Raw genomic sequence first — 20,492 nt, forward strand, 5'->3', positions numbered from 1 at the left:
CGTTCGTGAAGTGTCGAGCTGTCAATTGGCGTCATGACGACATTTGCTGTGTCAAGTAAATCGTCATCTGACGCCTCAGGTTCAAACATGTAGGGATTAATTGTAGATCATCTTTCCTGGGAGCCTTTGCCAACAGTAGCGTCACAAAAGAGCGATCCTGAACGGTTACCTTTGGCGGAAATATCACTGATAGTTGTTGCTGCTATGCTAGCTGTGGATACGAGTCTTCTGCTGCGTCGGGGAATTTACGTCACACTTCCGGGTTTGGGAAGGGACATTTAACGGAGTGCAAAAAAAACTAAAACAAAACGCAAATTATCCTTGCAATTACGAGTTGATAATGTCATGGTTGTTTTGATGAACTCGTCCAAAGTTTATATTCGTACAATTACACCAAAATCCGGAAAGCTCTTCAGTTGCCCTTTAAAGAGCTTTACTAGTTTTGGCGAGAAAGGAATAGTTTTTTGGTGCTGTTGTGAGCTACAGTTCCACACAAACGTACATCGAGATATCATTTATCTTTGCAATTGGAGGAGTACTGCATAAAACAAAGTGTTTCCGTTTGCACTGCCCGACAGCCAGGTAACATTGAATGTGCTCCAATAAAATACAAGGCCTAGTCCAGTGGTGTAAAACTATTCGACATAGGGCTGCAGTTGGTGCTGGATTTCATTCCTACAAAACGAGACGATATCCAATCTGGTGTGTCACAAGTGTAATCAGTTGATTGCAGTCAGGTGCTGCTTGTTTTAGCACAAACTTCATTGGTTAAAGTGTCTGTGCTCGATTGGTAGGTACAAAAACCAGGACCCACAGCGGCCCTTGCGGACAGGTTTGGACACCCATGGCCTAGTCTTTTCTTGTTTCTATATGACGTTATTTGTTTTAGTTCGTGAATCTGAAACAAAGAAACATGCATACATTCAATAAACTATACAAAACAGAGTGGTACATAAATATTGCGCTTCACTTAGCTTCCATACCACTACAGAACTTAACATAAACATACATACAATGCATATTAACAGGTTGGTATAGGTGTACAATATTTCGACATATAGTTTCCAAGGCAGATATGTAACAGAGCACATTCAATAGCGTCAATGCCACCGACAGGCAGGGTCTCCACTTTGCAAGTGAACAAGCCTGTGTTCCAGACTGCATCACGATGGATGCAATGAATTATTATGACCGCACGGTGGCAGTAACGCACTGTAAAATGTTAATTGGCTCTTATCACTGGCGACTAAGCCAGCAGAGGGGTGGTAGCTGTTTTTCGAGTGTCCCAAACTTCAAGAAAGCACATTAGTCAAGGTTTCTTCGGCCATACCTTTTGAGTCTCCGTCCAACAAAAGGCACGCCCACACCATGCCGGCACCTCTGCTATCGGGCACGTTCAGAGTTTGCCACAAAATGCTCACTTCCGTCAGCAACCCTGAAAAGCAGGGAGTTTCAGAATCTGCAACTTTCAAACCAAATTTCCCCAGAACGTTTTGGAAGACGTTTGCGTTCTTGTGAGAAGGTTCCATGTTTTATTTGTGACTCATCGTAAAAATAAATAAATAAAACACTAGGATAATGTTTAAAAGGTAGTGGAAAAACGGAAAAATTAGTCTTGAGAGCCCCTATAAAGTGCTTGAATTTTGCCATGAAAAAGGTGTACAAATACTTTAAATAATAATTCTAAAAATGGCATAACATTAAAATGCATTAGATGCGCTGTAAAATTAATTCAAAAAATTTAATAATTCTAAAATGAATAAATTCAAATTGAAACATTAAAAATAGTTCTAAAAATTAAGTTATTTAAAAAATAAAGATAAACAAATAACAATATTCTAAAATTGACATTAACATGTGATAGATGCTCTGCATTTTTTAAATCAAATACTTACTCCCTACCTGTTCAAACTTTCCTACATTCAAAAAACTTGATAGCTCACCTTTTTAAACTAGCTTTTTAAACTGATAATTACTTTATTTTTTTGTTCTGCTCACGTTTGCTGTTTTTATTTGTTTCAACTGTAAAGTGTCTTTGAGCATTGGTAAAAGCGCTCTACAAATTAAATTTATTAATGAAAAGAAAGGAAAAATACATAAATCTAAAAATAACATAACATTAAATGCATTAGATGCACTGTAATTTAAAAAACAAAATTAAACCAAATAATAGTAATTCTAAAATAATATATAAATGAATACATTAAAAAAAAAAGAAAATTTCAAATGAAAAATAATTCCAATAATAAAGAAATAAAAGACAAACAAGAATAAAATCAAAAATATATGTTAAAAATAAAAATGACATTTTAAAATGTGATACATTCATTGCAACCTTTTGAAATTAAAAAAAAAAAAAAAAGATAAATAACAATTATAAAATGACAATGTGTAAGATGAATTGTCATTAAAAAATGAATAGGAATAATATTCATTCTTTCATCTTTTTTGACATGTCTGACTAACCTTTTTGATTCTTCATCACTGGCCCTAATCTTATTCCATAAAAAGAAGTAATGGAAAGAGCCTTTAAACCACAGGTGTCAAACCGATTCCAGAAAGGACCTAGTGGGTGCTGGATTTTGTTCCAACCAATAACGCGCAGAGAGTTTAACCAATAAATTTTCTGCTAAAACAAGCAGCACCTGACAAAGTTGAACTGATTACACATGTAAAAGATCTAATTGGCACCCACTAGAACCTTTCTGGAATCGGTTTGACACCTGTGCTTTAAACTGAAATGAAAGCACATCCTAAGAAAGAAATGTTGATGAGGCACTCTAATTGGCAAGCGATCAAAAGAACGGGCCGCAGCCGGCCGCTTCTTAACCGGCCCTCCTCCTTAATCTCTGAATTTCCGGGTTAGGGTTGGAGCATGCGGGACGACGAGACACAGGACGAGACTGCTCCGCCAGGACCCGCCATCCTCAGCCGCTTGGACAGCGGCTCGGGGCGCACCGACCCTGAGGCAGTGCTGGCCCTGTGGGCCAAGGAGGACGTCCACCACGCTCACGACATCCTGCGGGTCAGTTCTCAAAATGTCGGAATTTCTCCTTGTCATTCTTTTGGCCAACCTGCGCTACATTTACCCTATTTTCCGGACTATAATTCACTCTGGAGTATAAATCGAACAAGTCAGAAAATGCATCCGACGAAGGGGGGGGGGGAGAATCTAGATAAGTCGCACCATTTTTTGGGAAAAAAGGTTCCGTATGTTATCCGCCATTTGTCGCTCAGTCCTAATCCCAACCATGTGGCCTTAAAATTCTTTGAGGTCAAAAGAGTAATGAAGCCAAGAACAGTCAGCGACTGAGAAAACCCTTAAGGACAAAATCCAAGTGACAAACAAAGACCAGTCCCACCTTGTTGCAAATTCCCTGTCTAATGATCCCCTGGTGAACAGTGGAGATTGTCTGAATGAACTATTTTTAAATATATTTTTTAGAAATCTATTTAAAAAAAAAAAAAAAAAATCTTAAGTTCTTAAATTGTTTTTAATTTTTCTAATTTAATTTTTTTTTTTAATTTTTACTTTTTTGTATTATGTCTGTTTTATCATTTTTAAATATGTTATTATTAAATATTTTCAGTGTTGTTAATAACTGCGTTAGAGTATAACGGTTTTAGTAACAGTGTTATTTTTTTCAGTAGTGAGTCATCTAATTAATTACTTTTCTCATCTTGGCAACACTGTTACCGTTACTGAGGATGGAAGGGCATGCTTACTACTTAAGTGAAATGACGCAAGGACAGTCAAGGAGAGAGAAGAGCGGGAGTGGGAAGGAGTGAAGGGAGTTGTGACGTCGTTGCAAATGCGATGCTAGGCTAGGTGGCTCCAATAATACCTGACTGTAGCCGACAAACTACGCTCACATGATGCTCCGCTAGATATCACATGTATATAGAACTAGATGTGAAATGACAGACTCGGCGGCGTTGGCAAATGTATAGAGAAGTAGATACAAAATGATACGCTCACCAGCGTTAGTAAACAGCCGCCATCTTAAAGCAGTGGACTTCTCAGGAAGGCTCTGTTGTGGAGAACCTTCCTAGCAAACCTAAGTAACTTTATATCTAAAATACTAAATCGGCAAAATCTTGACTTGAATCTTTCTTTAAATTATGAAACAGTTTTAAAACTTTCACATGTAGAAAGTAGACAGAAGGGAACTAATGCATTAACGGGAGCAATTTTAACAACTTTAACGGTTGATTCACAACATTAAATGACTTCCAAAAATAGCAAAGGTTACTATCTAGTTATTGCAATATCTAAAATATCCCTGTGTCTAGTTAAGTTTAGGGTAAAGAATTGGGCTAGGTCGAATTGTCCCAAAAACCCTTTGAACTTCACATAAGCCCCTTTCACATACTCCGAAACACCAGGAATATCGCGGAACTTGTGTGTGAAAACAATTTGCCTTGTCGACTGACACTGAGATTACGGAGACATTTCTCGGGTCGCGTTCTAGTATCATGTCCGGGACTTTACCGGGGAGCAGTGTGTGTGTGAAAGCAGGCGTTAAATTCCAGGGTCACAGCACGATGGCAGATGACTTGAATATCATGGCGGGCCGATCGTCACTTCCTCCCTCTTCGCAGTAAGACGAAAAGCTGTAAACAAACATCGCGATTATAGATATAGCAAGATGGAAATGGCTAAATTGAACTGAAAACATAATGAAATTAAAATGTCAATTATTGTGTTCGGGCCGGCCAGGGGTTCTCTCTCGCTAACTTTTTGAAATAAATATATATTTATATATGCATACTAAAATGATACATGGATGTTAAACTAAGGAACACTTGTTATAAAATAATAAATTTGGATAAAAAAGAGAAGGCGCTGTATGGTCATTGCAGAACCAGAGCATGCCATGCGCCCCCTTTTAACCTTCCCCTCTGCAAGTCTGCAAAACCACATCTGTTTATTTATATTTAACAAACTTCCAGGGTTATTGCATTGTGTAAATGTTAAGGCTTTTACGCACAAGCATCATCACAAATGTGATCTTTCAAAACGCAACCAGTTTTCCCAAGCAGCAAGTAGTGCTCTGTCCAGGTCTGACTGGTGTATCCCCCCCCCTTTCCTTCTTCTCCAGAGTCATCACAAATAAAACATAAAATTGTGGGGGGTTTGGGGTTCAGGCTCGGGCCTACAAAGAAAACATAAAATTTCGGGGGGGGGGCGGTGTTCAAATCCAGTTAATTAATCGGGCTCGGGCCAGGTCGAGCTGTAATACCCGTGGACCCGGGTTGGTTGCGACAGGATTTTTTAGGCCTGATTTTACCTCTAGTTTAAATACACTCTTAATCTTAAATTTGCTGCAGTGACATCGGGAACAAAACACGATTTGACCAACATTGTGCCAGCGATGCCAACCAAAAAGGACGTAATATCCGGGTTATAAAATCACGCCAGCAGCCCTCCCCGTACAGAGAGCCAGTGAGCAACACGGATCAAGTCTGTGAAAGCTCCAACCCGCTTCATTCTCAGGACATCTTTTTGTACGTGAAAGCAATGATGCGGGTAATTCCCGGTCATCTTACACAGGAATTTCCCTGGATATGTGTGTGAAAAGGGCTATAGACCCTACCCACGTGACGTCACAACTCCTTCCTCCTGACTGGTGCCGCCCAATTGTCCGTCAACACATCATGTTTACCTGTTACGGCTACGTACATTCCTCCTATTTACGACGTGTTTTTCTTCTCGTTAACATTAATAATCAAAATGGTGAAGGCGTGTGTGGCGGTCATTTGCAATAACAGAGAAGATAGACGGAGAAGACGGAGAGACTTTAAGTTCTACCGGATTCCGAGAGACCCGGAGAGAAGAGAGCGAGATGGGCTGCTGCAATTCGATGAGAAAACTGGGCTCCAAACGATTACCACAGATTATGTAGTAGTCATTTTATATCTGGTAAGATGCATTTAATATATATTTAGAGGGTTTTGGGCTGACAACCACAATTAAGATCATTGCTAGGCTAATCGCCGACAACATACACGTATGTATGTAGTGAGAGTGCTATTGCTAAACCATATAAACATTAAAAGCCCTAACTCCATTGACAAACGACATGAAATACATTAGACTTGACAGTGGATGTTAGCAATAACAAAAGATTTTGAATTGAAAATTTCGTAACTCACCTTTCCAAGCACAAGACAGATTCCTGCCGAATTTTCGTGGACGAGGACCTGTTTCACCCAACCAGCAACAAAGTATTTATAAGCCTCCAAGCTCTTAAAGTTTTTCAAACTTTCGTGAGAATAGGCTGATTTTGTGTGGACAAGATAGTTGTACATATCAGGGTAGCTAGCAGATGTCAGGCAAAGACGGCGAAGTCAGCGGGTCGAAAAACATCGATTTAGGCATCAAATATGGATCTGGCGAATGGATAAACTGAAGCTTTTCCACATAACGCCTTTTATGCAACGCATCGAGTGAGTTTACGGCATCCGAAAGCACCGGGTCTTCCATGAAATGCATTATAAATTGCTCGATCAATTGAGACCATTGATATTACAGACACAAAATGACGGACAAGGGGGCGGAACCATACAGCGAGCACGTGGTTTTGTGACGTCGGTGGGTAGGGTCTATAGTGTAATCTAGTTTTTATTTTCTTAGTGGGAAAAAAAAAACATGAAAAGTAACAGCAGTTACTTTGCAAAGTAACTAATTACTCATACATTCAGGTAAATGAGCTACTAACTCAATTACGTTTTGGGAGAAGTAATTTGTAACTGTGGTAAATTACGTTTTTTAAAGTAAGATTAACAACACTGATTATTTTTAACTTTTAATAGACAAGTTTCCTGAGCGAAACATGGGCGGCGCCATCTGGAAAATTTCTCCTCCAAACTTCCAGTTTATACAGAACAACATGAATTGCGGTTAATTTAAGCAGTGTGTTGACAAAGTTAAAACTGCAAAATCAAACCAGAGGAACCCACTGAATCTCCAAAAACGGATATAGCACTGTGCTGTGTGTAAACTGGAAGTGCCTATAAATATATATATGGTTGGACGTGGAATGTTTTGAACATTGAGTCCAGCTCCAAAGCGCCAGTGTGGATCTACCTCGCCATATGCCTTAAATTGAAACCAACGGCAGCCAATAAGTTAAGGATGTGCTTTAAACCTTGTATGTTTGTTGTTATCACTTCGTTGATCATTTGTGGACAAAATTATAACAACCTGTCAGCCTGTGTTGACGTGAGCTGTAGATTGATATGCCGGCCACTTGAGTGACCAAAATGAGGTGAAATTACAAATAATAATGCAGTTGCCGAATGCAGAAGGGCTGACACGGATTTTGTTGTTACAAGGAAATATGACAAGATATGTACATATAGACAAAAATAGTATGTCATTCTATTTTATTGCAGATATTGATCGCAATAAAACATGATTCCATTTCTTATTTAAAACGAGTGGTGCATGTGCAAAACAGGTCAGATTATTAGAAAAATATGAATGAAGGTTGAGCATACGAGAATGTGTTATCAGACAGCAGAGCTCGCCAAACTTTCACCCAACATTATGATAACCCTCGGCGGCCTCCAGACGGGCTTTCACCCGCTGTCCTCTGCAATTCCAGCTCCAATAGATTATCTTAAAGTTGCTGCAGTTAAAAAGCTTGTAGTTGGATCTCTGGATCTAGTTGACGGTCCGCCGCGAGGCGAGCCACTGTCTGTCCCAGCCCCAGCCTCTCGGGTAGAACGCGCGTATAACGTAGTATCAATTATGTTAGGTCTAAACTTAATACTAGAACTAAGAAAACAACAAAGACCTAGGAAGGGACGGAGGAAGAATCAGACTTGAGACAGCGATAAAATTTTCACCGGCGGCCGCCAGGGAGAGGACTGACGCTTTACTCGCAAAGTCAGTGATTCTCTCTCAGCCCCCTACCTAGGGTCGCTGCTTTTATTGGCAAAGTGGGAGAGTTTCAACATACATGTGTGAGTTTCACATCTTGAGAAATAGCTGTTATCTTGAGAGTTGGGCGCGGGCAGTTATTTGTCTTGTCTCATTGTGTTGAAACTTTATGGTCAGCAATAGAAACCTAAAACAGGAAATGTGCCCCTCTGGGTCATGCTGACATCTGTCCTTCAGTTAGATGTGCCCTTACGCATTCTTTGTTTTGTAAGGCCATAAGACTGTTAAGTAGGACTGTAGTTATAACCATTAGTTTTAAACACACATTATTAACCTTAGCACGCAAAAGCATTAGAGCACATCTTACATTTCCCTCCTGTTGGGGGTTTAAAACGTTTCAGCTTTCATCAGAGTTAGACATTCTCGAGAGTGGGGTTGGTGTCTGACCCGTCAATTATCCATTAGCAGGAGTTATAAAATGCCACGATAGGGGCGAAAAAACCTTAACATTAAGGACAAAATTCCCCTATTCCCTCCCCATTTGCGCTAGGGACGAGAGCAGCTTCATGCCATGGCTCCATGGAAAACACACAATTCAACACAACATTTGGTAAATGTGTATACAATCTGGAACTCTTTTGAACGCCATATTTCAGCGATTTATGATCGCCGCGTCGGTGTTTTTTATCGAGAGTCCATAGGGTTGCAGAGTCGGGATGGCCGACGTGGGGAATCTGCTTTAGACATTAGTGTCCGTATCGTCACTGTCCAAATCAGTATCTGGTTCTTCTAGCGGGAGCTGTGACACAAGGTCGTATTTGGCTGAGTAGGCGACAAACATGGTGCTGACCTTTTGGTCCACAGTGGAGAGTAGGCGTTTGAAAATGCGAAGTAGACTCTTCCATCCAATGACGGGAGGTCTTTCGTAGGAGCGGACGGGCTGCCAGCAGGGCGGAAAACCCTCCACCGCTCTTGATGACTTTAGGTGAGGTCGGGACTTTAGGAATCAGGGTCTGGTGGACTGGCGTCGCTGGGTCCTTCTGGCAACCGGAAGAGCGTGCACTGGGACTGACGAATTCACCCAGTGCATCCGTAGACTTTCACTGCAGTCTGGCTGAAGCCCACCATCTCGTAAGGACTGTCCCAGCGTTCACTGTCCCACCTGGCACGCTGCAACACTTTCCGGAAGACCAAGTCTCCGACCCGCACCTTGAGAGTCTGTGGATCAGAACATTCTGGCAGATCATTGTTGTCGCAAACTTGTCTTGGATCAAACTGTTTCTTTATGTGAGCTGCAATGCTGCCAGAACCTTTAACAGGTCCTGGGTTTAAATCTGGAAGTCTAAAAAGTGGCAAGTTCTTTCCTTCTGCATCAATCTGTTCATTAATTACTGGTTTTTCATCCTCATGTGCGCTTAGGAAAAATCTTAACTCATCTAGAAAATACATCTATTTTTCCCCAGGGAATATCTTTTCCCCAACACTCTATTCAACTCAATATAATCCATGTGCAATGTATGAAATAGTTCAGGTGGTTCTGGGAACCTCCCTCTTTTTGGTCTCTCTTAACATTGTTTATGCAAAGTAAACACTGTTTGAAAAAAATTTGTAAGTATGAATTGAATTGAATTGAAGCCATACATTATCATAGTGTCTATTAACCAACTCAGTCCTCCCCCCTGTAGACACTTGACAATCGTGTGGCTCAATTCAGCTGCCCATTTGATCAATGATTTTGGTAGAAACCTTTCATCGCCCATTTTTGCTTTATTGCGTTGATTTACAACCGCTATCTTGGCTGCTTCATCTGCTAGCCTGTTCCCGATTGACACGTTATCAAGGCCATTAATTTGGGCTTCACATTTACAAATGACTAGCGCATTCGGTAGTTTGAGTACATCCAGTAATTGTTTTAACTTGTGTTACCGTTACTATTACCGTATCAAAAACAGTTTACGTTCCGCAATCAACCCAAAATTACAGAGTTACAATTCTCCCAGTATAATAATTTCCTCTTGGCAAATGCCAATATTTGCTTATGATCAATTTTTGTCAGCTCCCATTTTAATCAGTAAATTGAGTTTTGCAGTGGCATTAATATATCGCGCAATGTTCCACTCAAGATTACAAAATAGGAATTTGTCTTTGTTTTGGAATTTCTTTAGAGCTGACAAAATGTCTTTTCACCTTCTTTGGGTCACTGTTGAAGATTCATCAACATGTAATCCAAAAATTACGATTCCACGACACAATTATAATCTATTCAATTAATTGTTTTTAGTCAAATACAGTATCTCAATAGGCCTAGGGTATCTTTGGGTAAATTTTGTAATCAATTTAAATTTCTATTTCAAATTTCAATTTTCCATATCAAAGTTTGTAGTCCACATAAGTCAAAATCTGACTTTTTTTTACCCAGGCAAAGTTTTCATTTGCATGGGAGAGTATTGAGGGACGGCAATACTCTTTTAAGCAATCTTTTTTATTCCACTATGACTTCTCTGCTATTCTTTAACACTTAAAACACTACCTCTTATAGCATTCAATTCAATTTTTAATTCCAATCATTTTCAACTGATATCCATGTAATTTATAATGGAGGATAATTCAGCAGTCCAGAGGAGAACAAAGAATGTTTTTTCGTGCACTAAAAAACATCCATTCGTATGTCACTCCAGGTTGGTAGAATTATCTACTTTCCGTGTGAATTTTAGAACGTTTTTTAATCCCAACTCCTAATTTGTTGTTTTTATTTATACACTCCCTGGAACAACTTATCTCCCTAGTTTAGACTATTTCTGCCATTCTTAAAAAGTGGCAGTTTAAAATTGCTCTATCGTCTGCTAAAACTGATTTTTCATCAGCTGTTAATATTTATTTATTTTGTGACATATGCCAAACCGCTGCTCCTTCCTCAACAGGAGTTTGCTAATCAACATTTGGACCTCTCTTTATCTATAAGACTTGTATTGATATCTATTATCACTCCCAAGAACTAATGGGAAGTCTTTTGACAGTTCTTACTGTATTTTGCCATGTACTTCAAAATCTAATTTAGTCAATCTATTTATTATGTCATTATGTGTGATTCCTTTTCTCTTTAAATCTGCCAATAACGAGTACATTTTTCTATTTCTGAATCACCTTCTTCATTGTAAATTTAATAATGTCTCACTAAGATCAATTCTCTTAAATCTAGCCGAATAATTTTCTCCATCTTACTTTGAATGTTAAAGACTAGTTCAAAGATTAATACGTCAGATTACTCTACTTACTTGGAGTAAATATAATTATTTGTTCTTAGCTCAATACATCTAAAAGTTGGTCATTTTTTCACCTGAATTCAGAAGAATTTACTTTCAAATAATATTATGAACAATATCTATTCTTGAATGAAGAACCTTTCTAACAATCTGATTTTCTTTTTATCAAACATACTAGCTCTTTGCTTAAAATAAATCTGTTTGTTTTCAAACAGCTATTTATCAACAGTTGATCTTTTTCAAAACATTAACTATTTTCTTTCTCTTTTAGCCATTCTCTTATTTTCTTTTAAGAGTGTTCTATAAGTTTCAATTTAGCTCAATAATCTATTTTTTATCTCTAATGAGATTCCATTTTAAAATTCATATCCTAAATAGTACAAGGGAAAGGCTGGAATATTCCCAGCTGCAATTACAACCTTCCCTTATAATTTGGGCAAAAACCCAGCGGATGCCGTCGAGGACCCCATGCTGCAAATAGGGGCCACCGAAGGGCCGCACTCCTCATGTTGAAAAACTTCTAGGTTTTTCCGATTTTGCACAATAAACGGTCAGCTATTCACAAACAATTCCCTCGCTTATCGACGCTTGTCTCACACGCCTAAAACTTTCCAAGCCCTACTGTCACAGCTCCTCTTTTCCACTTCAGACGTCCACCAAACAACCAAACACATTCGCCACCCATCTTTACTTAGACTTACGGTTACCTCTGTCCTCAATACAACTTACTCAAACCTTCAACATCACAATTCACCAATTATCACTATGGACATGACTAGTGCACTTCCTCTTTCTTTTTGTGCTTGCTTTCTCTTCGCCTTCTCGTTCACTTTGCTCAGACCTTTTTTTTTACTTTGAGTTTCCCACACGGAGAGGACTTTGAGCTCGTCTTCTATTCTTTCTTTGCACTTCACTTTTGCCTTCAATGTTCCCACATTCTCCACTTCTTTCAACGTTGGGTTAAAGTCATGATCTCTAACCCACGCTTCCAGGTAACAACAGCTTCCTGGGAATTGTTCTTGCATAAACACCACGTCAGGGTGTCCTCTTATTTGTTTACGCTTGATTTTTTTCCCATTTTTAGACGTGTTTTATTTTGTTTTACACGCGCGATGTTACGTTTAGTTTTTATTCTAGTTATTCTTTGCGAATTATTTTGAATTTTCAATCGTTATTCTGTCTGCGCCGAATGTTTCATTATTTGTTGCCGTGCACGGACTTTGTAAGTTCGATTTTGTTAATTTTTCGTTTACTCAAGTTTTTATCTCCGGTTCTAGGCTGAATTTTTGTCACTTTTGATCTTTTAACGGTTCCACGACCCGCTTTCCTACGATATTTTAAGACTGTAGTTATTACTATTAGTTTTAAACACACATTATTAACCTTAGCACGCAAAAGCATTAGAGCACATCTTACAAATTATATGTCCATCAACGTACTGTAAGTTTTGTTGTGAGGCACATCAACCTGTCTTCCCTTGCCTAACAGCCTTTTAAACCTGTAAACAAATGAACAAAAAACTCGTAACACTTGCATTTATGCGTTGACATAATTGTGCCGTACTATACCTACTGATTAGCAACAGGCTAGCAAAATCAATAGGAAGTTACTTGCTTCTTCCTGCCTTCTTCGGGGGCGCACGTGTTCTCTCCTGCGCTCTGCTATCTGCTAACTTGTAGCCTAGTCTGTCAGCTGTTTTTGTATTTTACCTCTGTGGACCAACTGCTGCTAACTCTCAACTTGAAAATATGGATTTTATTAGTTGGTCCTTCAGTGATTATTGGCAAGATTTTTTTTCAACAAGACACCGGCGCCCCAGGAGAGCCGTCCTGCCCAGATGGGACCTTTGCGGCGGGTTTCGTGAGGGAATCATGGGACCACTGGAAGCCAGTCTTACTGTCCTATCCGAGGAAGATATCGAGGATACTTGACTGTTTGGCGTGACTGTCGTGGGGTTTCTTCTGCCTGGCTACGGAGGTCCTGCTGTACTGGAAAGTTTCCGAGACTGCAATTTTCAAGGAAATTGACAAATTGTCCACGGATCAAACACGGTTCAGTCCGAGGAAGGATGGAGAAAGGTGGACGTCATCTGGTGCCAAATGACGGAACTGTTGAGGCAGACAGTGACTGTTGGCAATGAGTTGAGGAAACAGAGGTCTCGTCTTCGCCTTGATGAGCGCGATTTTGACTGACGACCAACTGTATTTGGATATATTACATTTTTGATTTGGCTTAATTGATTATAATTTTTCCATTCCCTATCTCCTGGGAGAGCCATGCAGATGTCCTTATCTCATGCCCTTGATCTCTCCTCCCAAGAGCGGTAGCAGAGTTCTGTGACTCTTATTTTACCTGCATGCACACACAAATACTGATATGCATACACACAGTCACGCATCCACACACCCTTGCTTTCATGCCCTTCAACTATCACTTTTCCTCCTACCAATCGTGACTGGGAAGTTCCTTGTTGTCGTATAAAAAAATCCTGCACGTGACCTGTGCGTCGTTTCATATCCATGCTATGTTGTATGATGTGTGTTTACTGTAACTTGCAACTGCTCTGTCATTTCTGAAGAAGAGAAAGTTTGTGGTGTGGTCATCGAACGTAATTTCATTGTCATGTCTGTTACAATGACTATTAAAGCTCTGTATTCCTGATATCAACAGGAAGTAACCCCGAAATGCCCCAAATCAACAGGAAGTGACCCAATACAAAACGGTAACTGACCCCCAAAATGGCTCCAAATCAATAAGAAGTGGCCAATTACCAGGAAGTGAAATGCCCTAAAATCAACAGGATAGAATGTGACACATAAAATCAACGGGGAAGGATCCAAAATGACCAGGAAGTGACCCAAGATTGCCCCAAAATGTACAGGGAATTGACCCAAAATCAACAGGAAGTGACCCACAAATACTGATAACAAAAGGAAATAACTCCAAAATGCCCACAATTCAACCAGGGAATGACCCCAAATCAACAGAAAGCGACCCTTAAACACCCAGTTTAAAAAAAACGGCAAATGATCAAAAATGTACAGGAATAGACCCACAATCGACAAGAAGTGCTCTGTAAATACCTAATATTAACAAGGAAGTGACAATAAAAGCTATTCTTTTCAAGATGAGATGACTGTTCTTCTGTCAACGTAAAAAAAAGGATCAAGGAAGGAAATTCTGGCTGGAAATTCCTTCAGAAATTAATTGCTTACAGCAATCTGTGCTCCCTTCGCAGATGCTGGAATTTTCCGCCGACGAGCCACTGAGTTTATCCGATCTGACGGCGGCCCTGGATGAGGCACTTCTGGCCGGTGGCGATGGCAGTCGTCCAATCCGCCTGGCGGCGCTTGTCAGCTACAAGGACGAGCTTTACCACCTGCGGTGAGTGCCCCCTCATTCTTCGCTCGTCCGTGCCGCCGCTCGCTCACTGCGCTTGTATCTTAGGGCCCTTGCCGAGCAGGCCCACGGCGAGCGTGATCAAGCCAAAACTGACCTAGAGAGGGCGGAGCGCCGCAACCTCCGGCTGGTCCGAGAGGCCGATGAGCGCCACGCCGCCATGGAAGCGCACCACGCGGACGCTGTCAGGTGAAGGTTGTTTTCAAAGAGAGGCAAAATGCCTTGATCAAATTTGATCTACTTTGGGCAAAATTTGGTGGATTTGGAATGAAGCCATTTGATTAGTTCAAGTGCATAGTATGTTTCAGGTCCATTGAATTCTTATAGCAGCATCTCTTTTGCTATAATCTGGCGTGTCATGTCATTTTGGTTTTGGAGGTACAATTCTACAAATTCATTCAAAAAATGACTTCACATTAAAATGCTACCATTATGAAGGGGGGTGCTGAGGTCGCTGCAGCACCCCTATTGTTTGGGAGAAAAAGTGTTTTGGTAGATTTTTTTTAAATAAAAAAATAAAACATTGAAACAATAGCGTATTTAATTTTGAGGATGAAATATATATGTTGAAAGTTTTTTTTTTTTTTAAATAACATGGTCAGCACTTGACAGCTTGCTTGCTACCAAGTCACGTTGGATAAGGTGCAATTGAAACAGAAAAGTTAACTGTTCACAGAGAAGTTATCATGGCGCAAAAACAAATTACTGTTGCGATTTTTTTTTTTTTTTTTTTTTTTTTTTTTTTTTTTTTTTCTTAACAAAACAGCGAGGTTTTATAAAATTCAAGATGATAGTTTTATTATAGATGCACTTAAAGAGTTAGGGTTTAGGGTTAGTGGTAAGGAGGTGGGTGTGAGAGCAGACAATGTAAATGACAGGGTTAGATGGAGATGACTGATTCGCTTTGGCGGCCCCTAAAGGGAAAAGCCGAAAGGAAAAGAAGATGAAGAAGAAGATAATTGTGCCCAGCAAGGAAAAGTTGCAGATTTAGACTGTGGAGAACTTAAAATAGCTTGCATTGTAGCCATATTATTGTTTGTTGTTGCTGTTCAGCTGCCGTTGTGCAGAGGGCTGCTGGCTATTGGTGTGCAATTTATTTCAGTGTTGTGAAAAGTGGGTTTTAAACCGAGGTTTATTGGACCTTTTAGTTTTCAAATGTGTTTGTGTGTCATAACACCATCTTGCTGCAGGGATTTGCATTATAAGACACAGGTGCTTTTATTTCCTATACAAAAACTCCAACACACACTGTAGGTGAAATAGAACACTGTCTTTGTAGTAGCCTAGTAGTCGCACGTCAACCCAGCATGCGTGTGTACTGCCATTGTGCACGCCTTGTATGGAGAAAAAGTGTGAGCATCACAAATTTGACCCAAAACAGCTGTTTTTGGAGTACTGCTTTAGTGACTTCTAGCGCCCCTGATTGTACAATTTGTCTCCCCATTCTTGACCCATAGTTATAAAAGTAAAATAAAAATATCGCCAAAATAAACATAAATAAATACAAATATAACCCCCCCACCCCCACCCCCCCAGAAATAAATAAATACAAATGCTTTGGAGTCTTTCAGTAGAGGAAGTCAATTTTCACGTGAGAGTAAATTACCACTTCAGGACAGATTTAAAAAAAAGTGATGAAAAATGTCAAGAAATGTGCTCAGTTTTTCAGCCATTTTGCATGTAAAGACTTATACAATGAACTAGCGCCTAAATATTGTGGGGAATGAGACCAGAGGTTAATTTGTGCCGGATCGTGCCGGAACAGCATACGGCACCTCTTGATTTTGGCCTCCCTGTGTTCCGGGAATTATTTGGGCAGATTCGGCATCTCTTGTATGACATAAAAAAAATGTTTTTTTAAATTTTGGAAATTCGCGGCATCTGGAGAGCAAGCAGCCAGGATAAAATGGAATTTCAAAAAGACAGTTTCATTTACTGTCTTTTTTTTTTTTTTTTTCCCAAAAAGAAGGACGATTGTTCAAAACGAGTCAGAAAAGCAACAACCGGTGATGTGATGAGGGCAGCTGCAGCAATCATGCTCACGGGCAGAAATACTTTATGCATGTATTTCCCTCTCATACTTTTAACCATTGTGCTTTTTGGTATTAGCTTTAAAGCAGTTGGCCACATTAATCACGTAGTGTATTTAAACCATCCTTATTTGATATAACCACATTTATGTATTAAGGATTTTTTTTGGTATGTTCTGCCTGTACGCATCTGAACCAAAACAAGTTGGGAGCGCAGGGTAGTACTTAGGGTGTCAAATTCGCCTCATGTAGACGTTTCGCCGATGTAACACATTTTGGCAGAACACCTGGTTCAGCAGGAGGCTAGCGCCGCAGCAGCTAGCCAGGTTCACGTACCGTGGCAGCTGGTGGTCAGGTTCAGCACCACCCGGGGTGGGGGCCAGCTATAGCGCCAGCAGTCAGCCAGGTGGACCACCAACAGCCGGAGCAACAGGCCAGTACCTTGGCATCAGCTAGCCCGGTAGAGCAGCTGGAGCAAAAGGCAGGAACCGCGACATCAGTGGAGAATGCAGATGCTTGATTTCTGCAAAGAAACTTGAAGCAAATGATGGCAGTCTGCAGAAAATGATTGAATCAAACAAAGTAACTCCTGGAGGCAAACAGTTGTGGTCTGTGAGCTCTGGATGCTGGCATCACACTTCAGCAGATGAATATTTTCCAGGTTGTTGAGATCCTCTTCTGTGTGGGGTGCGAGACATCTTCGTTTGGGTGGGGCACGGACAGATGTCTGTCTCCCCTGTGTAAGGAGACAGAAGAAAAACAAATGTGAATTTTTTTTTTTAAAAAGCTTTTCTTGCCCATCCAATAATATTCCTTGCCCCACTGCTCGAGATAGGAATATGCCAGGAAAAGGAATACAACTTACAAAATGTTTGTATCCCAGGTTTTGAAGTGTACACGAGTGGTTGTGGGAGATTGAATTTCCCGAAGAAACTGATGAGTGGTAACTAGAAATAAGTTACATGGCCAACATAATCCATCCCTTCTTAGTGAGACCACATGTCATTTCATTTCACATCGAGCGGAACTCCTGCAAGACGAAATTGAGGGTGTTACCAGCCGAATCAGTGTCACTCTCTGTCATTGAGAGTCTGTTTCAATTGAGGCAGGCAGTTGTGAGTAGCTAACAGAAAAATACTGGGAACGGGTTTTCAATAAGCTTCGGCTTCTCCCGTCAGTCCTTTTCTTTTCGGGTGGAATTAATTGTAAACACATATAAATGCTGTATGTTTGTTTGGATTTGTCATGCCTGAAGGGAAAATAAATGAATAAATAAATAAATAAAAAAGTAGAAATAACAGAAAAATATTTGTTTGGACTGGGCATACAGGCAGGGGCGTTACCGGGGGGCAGGGGGGGGGGGGTGTAGTGCCCAGCCCTGCCCTAATACTAGTACTAATATCACAATCGCTCGGAGGTTCTTTTGACATCGACATTTGTTACCACCGTTAGAAAAAGGAGTCTAAAAGCAATGCCAAATTGGGAATAAAGTGTCTATAATAGTTCAGTAGACCTAAAAAAAGAACTAAGCTGACTAACATTTTCTTGGGCGGGTGCATCCACAATTGCCTTTGTTTTTGATGGAGCCTTGTGTAGTCCTTCGTGGTCTATCACATGCTGGAGATACTCCACCGATGGTCTCAAAAATTCACATTTTTCCTTGCCCACTCAAAGACCATACTGCCTAAGCCTCCTATGCCTATGCTCCTCGTCGTTGGCACCGGTGCAGAGAATGTCATCCAAGTAACAATGTACTCTGGCAATCCACTCAAAATTTGATCCATAGCCCGTTGAAACAGAGAAGGAGTAGATGTGGTGCCAAAGGGTAATCTGCAATATCTAAAAAGTCCCTTGTGTGTGTTAATTGTCAGCCACTCCCGTGATTCTTTGTCCACATGCATCTGCAGATAAACTTGGTTGAGGTCAATTTTGCTGAATTTTTTACCCCCGCTCAGACCTGCAAACAAATCATCGATCAATGGAAGTGGGTACTGATCCACACAAAGCACCGGATTCAAAGTCACTTTAAAATCGCCACATGTGCGAATTCCGCCATACTTTTTCGGAACTGGCACAATTGGTGTCGCCCATTCGCTGGTGGTGACTGGTTCCAAAACACCACTTTTGACCAACGCATCCAGGTCAGCCTAGACTTTGTCACAAATTACATATGGCACTGTCCTAGCCTTCATAAACACAGGTTTGCTTCCTGGTTTAATGTGCAATTTCACTGTAATGTCCTTCAGGCTGCCAAATTCCTCACGAAAAACCTCTTCATTCTTTTCCAGGATGAGTTGTAGTTGTGAAGAATAGTCTGACAGCTGCTGAACTTCTTGCCAATTTACACGCAGTGTATTAATCCAAAGTTGTCCCATGATGGAAGCAAAATTCCCTTTTGTGACATACACTGAAAGTTTAGCAGCTTGATCATTGCATTGCACAGTAATGTCAGTCATTCCTTTCATGCTCACTTTGTGTCCAGTGTATGCTTTGAACACTGTGTCTGACGGTCTTAATGGAAGGTGTCTCAAACACTGTTTATAGACTTGGTAAACACAAGCGATGCCTGTGATCCAGTGTCTATTTGCATTTTGACTGGGTGACCCTCTAACTTTGGTGTGACCCAGCAACACCCTGACTTCCCGTCCACGCTCATTACATGCACGGCGTGCACGTCACTTTCATCTTCGGAAGTAAAGGCACCTCTTGTCATTCATTTCCTTATTTTTGTCTGTGCTTGTTTTTTTCCCGACGGGCACGCTCAACATGACCCTTCTTCCCACAATCACGACAGTTCATTTCTTTGCACCAGCAGGTGGAGGAAAGGTGCCCTGTTTTACCGCATCTAAAACGGACCAGCAACATCGCTTTGGGTACTTGCTACTTGGTGTATTCTGTTCGTCATGTTCAGTTGTTGAGCCTCCTTTTGAAGCCATTTCCATAGCCACACTTACATCAAAGGCTTTCTTTAATGTCAGTCCACTTTCTGACAGTAACTTCTTTTGTGTTGCTTCATTTCTCAGTTCACATACCAATCTCTCTTAATGTGTCTTCTAAAGCATCACCAAACTCACAATGTTCAGCCAGCTACCGCAGCGCTGCTACGAACATAGTGACAGATTCCCCCTCTTCACGATTTCTCCTGTGAAATTGGAATCTCTCCGCAATCACATGGGGCTTGGGTGAAAAATGTCCATTAAGAGTTTCCACGATTTCCCTGTATGTTTTACTGCCAGGTTTATCGGGTTGAAGCAGGTTTCTCAGTAAATTGAAAGTATTTGGCCCAATAACGCTCAAAAACGTGGGCACCATTTTCTCATCCACTATTTCGTTAGCTTCCATGAAATAGCCAAACCGCTCCGTGTACGAGCTCCACTGTTCCACAAGCTCATCAAAAGGACCAACAGAGCCGATAACTCCCGCCATAGCGCCTGGTTATACAGCACCTTCACGCTCCCTTTGAAATCTCCGCTTGTCCTCCTCCCCACGAAGTCACGACGTGGAAGCTGAGGTCTGCGCCTTCTGTCCCCTGGAGCACCGCGACCCGCAGCAAACTCTAAAAACAGCACGTCCGAGCTGACGCAGGTCCAGACGTCCTCGTCGCCACTTTTGTTATGTACTTCCTTAATCTAAGTACATGTAAGGCCGAGACTTGAATGGAACAACACTTCTTTATTCAGTGTGCTTCTCAGCATGTGTGTGACCGACACATCAGATTCCTTTTATACTGTAATACCACACCCACAGGAAGTGCACACTATGGCAACAGCAGTGTGACATAAATATGTCACAACAACAACAGTTATCTCAAGCAGAAAAGAAAACATGTTTTAAGGTGCAGTAGCCCTACGCTGGATTTCGACCAACTTGAACATAGTAGCCCCCCCAGGTAAGACTAATGCCCACCCACCC

The 20,492-nt window shown here is 40.8% G+C and overlaps 1 protein-coding gene and 1 long non-coding RNA gene across 10 annotated transcripts in view; one reads left to right on the forward strand and one right to left on the reverse strand.

Moving 5' to 3' along the window:
• The window catches only part of ninl (ninein-like), a 124,509-nt gene that overhangs the window by 34,577 nt on the left and 69,440 nt on the right, over positions 1–20,492 (forward strand). For all 8 annotated transcript variants that reach the window (XM_057849501.1, XM_057849502.1, XM_057849499.1 and 5 more), the window contains 3 exons: positions 2,867–3,025; positions 14,390–14,535; positions 14,599–14,739. In XM_057849501.1, the coding sequence (XP_057705484.1) occupies positions 2,867–3,025; positions 14,390–14,535; positions 14,599–14,739 (446 nt within the window). The remainder of the gene's footprint in view (positions 1–2,866; positions 3,026–14,389; positions 14,536–14,598; positions 14,740–20,492) is intronic.
• Positions 7,429–20,426, reverse strand: LOC130923672 (uncharacterized). Of its 2 annotated transcripts, XR_009064745.1 has the most exons (4): positions 18,639–20,426; positions 18,120–18,537; positions 17,446–17,610; positions 7,429–17,316 (listed from the first exon to the last, which is right to left on the reverse strand). It is a non-coding gene; the product is annotated as an uncharacterized LOC130923672 (long non-coding RNA). The 2 variants fall into 2 exon arrangements; XR_009064744.1 differs by having other exon boundaries at positions 18,120–20,410.

This window comes from Corythoichthys intestinalis, chromosome 11 (genome assembly GCF_030265065.1).
Source record: "Corythoichthys intestinalis isolate RoL2023-P3 chromosome 11, ASM3026506v1, whole genome shotgun sequence".
Lineage (NCBI taxonomy): Eukaryota > Metazoa > Chordata > Actinopteri > Syngnathiformes > Syngnathidae > Corythoichthys > Corythoichthys intestinalis.